The 4971-nt window shown below is 45.4% G+C and overlaps 1 protein-coding gene across 1 annotated transcript; it reads right to left on the reverse strand.

The window, feature by feature from the left end:
* Positions 1–273: 273 nt before the first annotated feature.
* LOC108289302 (acyl carrier protein, mitochondrial-like) lies at positions 274–904 on the reverse strand. The gene has a single exon (XM_017508703.2). The coding sequence runs from the start codon at positions 902–904 to the stop codon at positions 440–442; it is 465 nt and encodes a 154-aa protein (XP_017364192.1). The 3' UTR covers positions 274–439.
* Positions 905–4971: the final 4067 nt, after the last annotated feature.

The raw sequence follows: 4971 nt of genomic DNA on the forward strand, positions 1-4971 counted from the left end.
GCAATGGCGCGATCTCGGCTCACCGCAACCTCTGCCTCCTGGGTTCAGGCAATTCTCCTGCCTCAGCTTCCTGAGTAGCTGGGATTACAGGCACGCGCCACCATGCTCAGCTAATTTTTTGTGTTTTTAGTAGAGACGGGGTTTCACCGTGTTGACCAGCATGGTCTCGATCTCTTGACCTCGTGATCCACCCGCCTCGGCCTCCCAAAGTGCTGGGATTACAGGCTTGAGCCACCGCGCCCGGCCCTTAAAATTTTTTTTGTTTTGTTTTGTTTTGTTTTATAGATTTATTTTCAAAGAGAAAAACACTCACACAATTTAAATACAAGTCCCTCGGAATTACTCTGTCAGAGCCAGCAATAATGCCGAACTGTGTCCTCACTGCCATTCATCAGTATCATCTGTGTCCTCTCTCAACAAAGCTAAAGGGTCTGATACTTTATTCATATACATCCTTCTTATCTGCAATGTAATCTACAATTTCTTGTGGACACATTAACTTTTCCGCATCTAAATCAGGAATTTCAAACCCAAATTCGTCTTCCATGGCCATGATAATCTCCACTTGGTCCAAACTGTCTAAGCCCAGGTCTTTCATAAAATGAGAATTTACGGAAAGCTTCTCTGGGTCAATATTGTCATAGAGTTTCAATACGTAAAGAACACGGTCCTGGATGCCCGCTAATGTCAAAGGGGGCGCTTCGCAATACTGGCGGCACAACTGTGTAACTCTACTCGGAACCTGCGCCGAGGCTGGCTGCGAAGGCCCGGGCCTCTTCCGGGTCCCCGCGGAGCACAGAGCTGTGCTGAAAGGCTGGGCAGCGACCAGCATGGAGACCCGGGGCAGCGGCGCGAAGGCTGCAGGCAGGCGGCGGACACAGGAGGAAAGGACACGAGACACCATGGCTACGCCGACCCAGGATGCACCCCCTTAAAAAATTTTTGACATTATTTCAGACATACAGAAAGGTTACCGTAAAAGTTCAAAGAATACTTGTATACTCTTCCCTAGATTCTCTAGTTGCTAATATTTTACATTTGCCGCTTGTTTTATGTATATACATTGTTATGGACCAAATTGTATCCTCTCCAAAATTCAGTGTTGACACTCTAACCTTGGAATGTGATTGTATTTGGAAATAAGCCTCTAAAACAATGATTAGGTTAAAACGGGGCCGTTAGGATGGGCTCTAAATTAATCTGACTGGTTTCTTTATAAGAGGAGATCAAGACATTCAGAGAGGCCGGGCCTGGTGACTCATGCCTATAATCCTAGCACTTTGGGAGGCAGAGATGGGTGAATTCCTTCAGGCCAAGAGTTCAAGACCAACCTGGGCAGCATGGTGAAGCCTGGTCTCTACTAAAACTACAAAAAAATTAGGCTGGTGTGGTGGTGCATGACTACAGTACCAGCTACTGGGGAGGCTGAGGTGGGAGGATCACCTGAGTCCAGGAGGTTGAGGCTGCAGTGAGCTGAGATGGTGCCATTGCACTTCAGCTTGGGCGATGAGAGAGATCATGTCTCAAAACAACAACAAAAAAAGTAAAATAATAAATGATGTTGGGTACCAGTCCCAACCCTGTACGTTGGTGACCTTAGTCCCGGTGGTGACGAGGGTTTGAGAAAAGGAAATAAAGACAAAGACACAGGAGTAAAAGTTACAGCATGGGTCCAGGGGACCAACGCAAGCGTGGGAACTGCGTTGGCCCTGAGCTCTGGGTTCCAAACACTCTTATTATGTGCACAATCTCATTGCTCTTATGGGCATGGAAGGGGAGGGTGAAGGGGTAGGTAAGATGGAGGGGGAGAGCACTTGAGATCCTTCTAAGACATTCTAAACTGGTACTCTGAGTTTATCACCGATTGTTATCAGGGTGCAGCTGCATCAGAAGTATAGCGGATGAGGAGCCACCCGGTCTGACCACTCCCAATGCATCAAGGGGCTTTTATCTCCCAAGCATTGAGGACATAGAGCAATTAAAATCACTCCATATTCCAAGAACCTAGGCAGAGCCTGAGATGTTCCGTGATTTCTGCCCTGCAAGGCTTTTCTCCTCCTTGCCAGCTCCCATCTGCAACGACCCTCCCAGATCTTGTGGGCAGAGGTCGCCTCCCTTCTCAGAGATCTTTGCCTGAGCCCTCTTTACGAGACCCTCGTGCAGTCTCTATGTTGAGAAGGCATGTGTGGGACCACAGCAGTATCTTGCCTGCTCTGCAGCCACCCCAAGGTGTTCCCCGTTGTTACTGTGCTCTCCGATAGTCTTTACCTTAGGCCTCCTGTTGCTGTTTGATTTCTAATTAACTGCACCAGTAAAAATATTGTTTAGTTCGGTATATAAACATCAGTATTCTGAGCCAAGGAAGCTTGTAATTATTTAGCTAGAATTAACATAGGTCTCCCCCTGCCATCTTGACCCACAAAAAGACATTCAGAGAGAGACATCAGTGTTGCATGTGCACACAGCAAAGGCCACAACACAGCAAGCAGGCAGCCCTCTGCAAGCCAAGGACTGCAAGCATCAGGAGAAACTAATCCTGCCAACACCTTGACCTTTACTTCTAGCCTCCAGAGCTGTGAGAAAATATATTTCTCTCTTCCGTTTTTTTTTTAAGGCCAAGTCTCACCGTTGCCCAGGCTGGAGTGCAGTGGTGCCATCTCGGCTCACTGCAACCTCCACCTACTGGATTAAAAAAATTCTCCTGCCTCAGCCTCCGAAGTAGCTGGGACTACAGGCATGTGCCACCACGCCCAACTAATTTTTGTATTTTTAGTAGAGACAGGGTTTCACCATGTTGGCCAGGCTGGTCTCAAAATCCTGACCTCAGGTGATCCACCTGCCTCGGCCTCCCAAAGTGCTGGGATTACAGGTGTGAGCCACCACACTCAGCCCATTTCTGTTGTTTAAACGACTCAGTCAGTGTTATTTTGTTGTGGCAGCCCTAGTCAACTCATACAGACAAAGCATTGTGTTTTTTTCTGAACTGTTCAAAAGGAAGTTGCAGGCATGGTCCTTCAGTTCTAGAAGCAAGTGCAATATATTCTCTTACATTTTCGCAATGCAATTAGTTAAATCAGGAAATCAACGATTTCATGATACAATGCTATTAGCTAGTTGCAGACTTTATTCCTATTTTGCCAATTGTCTTATAATGTCATCTGTAGCAAAGAGAGAAAAAAAAAAAGAAAGAAAGAGAAAAAAAGAAAGACAAAAAGGTTTTGGTCCAGAATCTGATCCAGAATCAACAGCATTTAGCTGTCATGTCCAGGCTCCTTTAATTGAAAACAGTTTCTCATTCTTTGTCTTTCACGGGCTTCTAGCTGTCAAGAGTACAAGTGATTTATCTTGTAGACTATCTCTTACTTTGGACTCGTCTGATATTTCCTTGTGAATAGATTAAGATCTACAGGTGTGTTCCAATGCTTCAGGACTGTTTTTTTTTTTTTTTTCCCCTGGACAGTTTTAACATTCTAATCTGTGATTTCTCTTCTCAATGTGAAATGAAGAATCTGTAACCGCTTTTAGGAGACTCATTGGTTTCGAAAACTCACTTTATTAAATATACAGACTTGTTAAGAGCTACAAAGTGATGTGTCCCCTCAGTGCATCCTATCAGAAGGCACATAATGTGTGTTCCATTACTGGGTGCTGCTAACTTTGATTACTTGGTTGAGGCAGTAACTGTCAGGTTTCTTCACTGTAAATTTACCATTTTGCTTTTTTTTTTTGAGACGGAGTCTTACTCTGTTGCCCAGGCTGGAGTGCAATGGCATGATCTTGCCTCACCACAACTTCCGTGTCCCAGGTTCAAGCGATTCTCGTGCCTCAGTCTCCCCAGTAGCTGGGACTACAGGCGGGCGCCACCACACCTGGCTAATTTTAGTAGAAACAGGGTTTCACCATGTTGGCCAGGCTGGTCTCGAACTCCTGGCTTCAGGTGATCTGCCACCTCAGCCTCCCAAAGTGCTGGGATTACAGGTGTGAGCCACAATGCCCAGCCCTCCTTTTTTGTTTTTAAGTTTCTTTGCGGGAGAGATACTTTGAGACTATGTAAAAGGTTTGAGAGAAAAAATACAGGAAGCCCAGTTAAATCTGAAGTCCAGATAAACCACAAATACTTTTTAAAGTATAAATATGATCTCCCAAAAGTGTTTATCTAAAATTCTAATTTGATTGGGCATCTTGTGTTTTTATTTGCCACATCTGGCAACTCTCTATGTAAATATCTTGCTCCTCATCCAACTTTCACCCAGTTGTTTTGACATCCGTTGCTGACTCTGGCAGAGAATCAGCCCCTACACCCCATCCATGGGTACCCTGAGTTCGGTGGCGACAAAGAAATGAGAAAAAGAGATTAAGAATGAAAGTTGGACCAGGGGACCATCACTTTGCACTGGAGGCAGTGAAGGCCCCGAGCTTAGGTTCCCTACAATATTTATGGGTTACAATCACTTTGAGCAGTCAGCAGATGGTGGGGTGAAGGTGATGTGATAGTGGAGAGAGGGTGGCATGACCCTGGAGCAATCTTTGGTGAACAGAAACTGGGGTGTCATTCTAGATTGCTAGCAGTGGCAGCTTCGTGAGAAACTTTGAAAAGCAGAAGCATGTGTTTTATTTAAAGATTGTAGCCTAGGCGCAGCCGCATTAGCAGCCGCAGCCGGAGGGAGTGAGTCTCACAAGGAGCCTACAAGTCTGGTTACTTTGTAATGCTACAAAAGGGGTTTTAAGCCCTTGAACATGTTATGTACTGTAACAGAGGCAAGGGCACTCTGCACCTGGAACATGGAGGCTTAGAGAAGTTCGCTCCCCAGTGGCCTGACACAGTTTGCCGCGGTTTACTGTTCCCAGTACTTGTAACCATTTTATGTAGGCACTCTGTAAGCCCTTCCTCCATTGCCATTTCCTCCAACAACTCTTAATCAGTTTTTACTATGGTTTTGCTAAATGGTGATTTTCCTTTTTTTTTTTTTT

Source organism: Cebus imitator, unplaced genomic scaffold (assembly GCF_001604975.1).
Source record: "Cebus imitator isolate Cc_AM_T3 unplaced genomic scaffold, Cebus_imitator-1.0 Scaffold399, whole genome shotgun sequence".
In the NCBI taxonomy this organism is placed as follows: domain Eukaryota; kingdom Metazoa; phylum Chordata; class Mammalia; order Primates; family Cebidae; genus Cebus; species Cebus imitator.

Bases quoted from the DNA above. Each gene is read 5' to 3' on its own strand.
- LOC108289302 (XM_017508703.2), bottom strand. From the start codon at position 904: ATGGTGTCTCGTGTCCTTTCCTCCTGTGTCCGCCGCCTGCCTGCAGCC.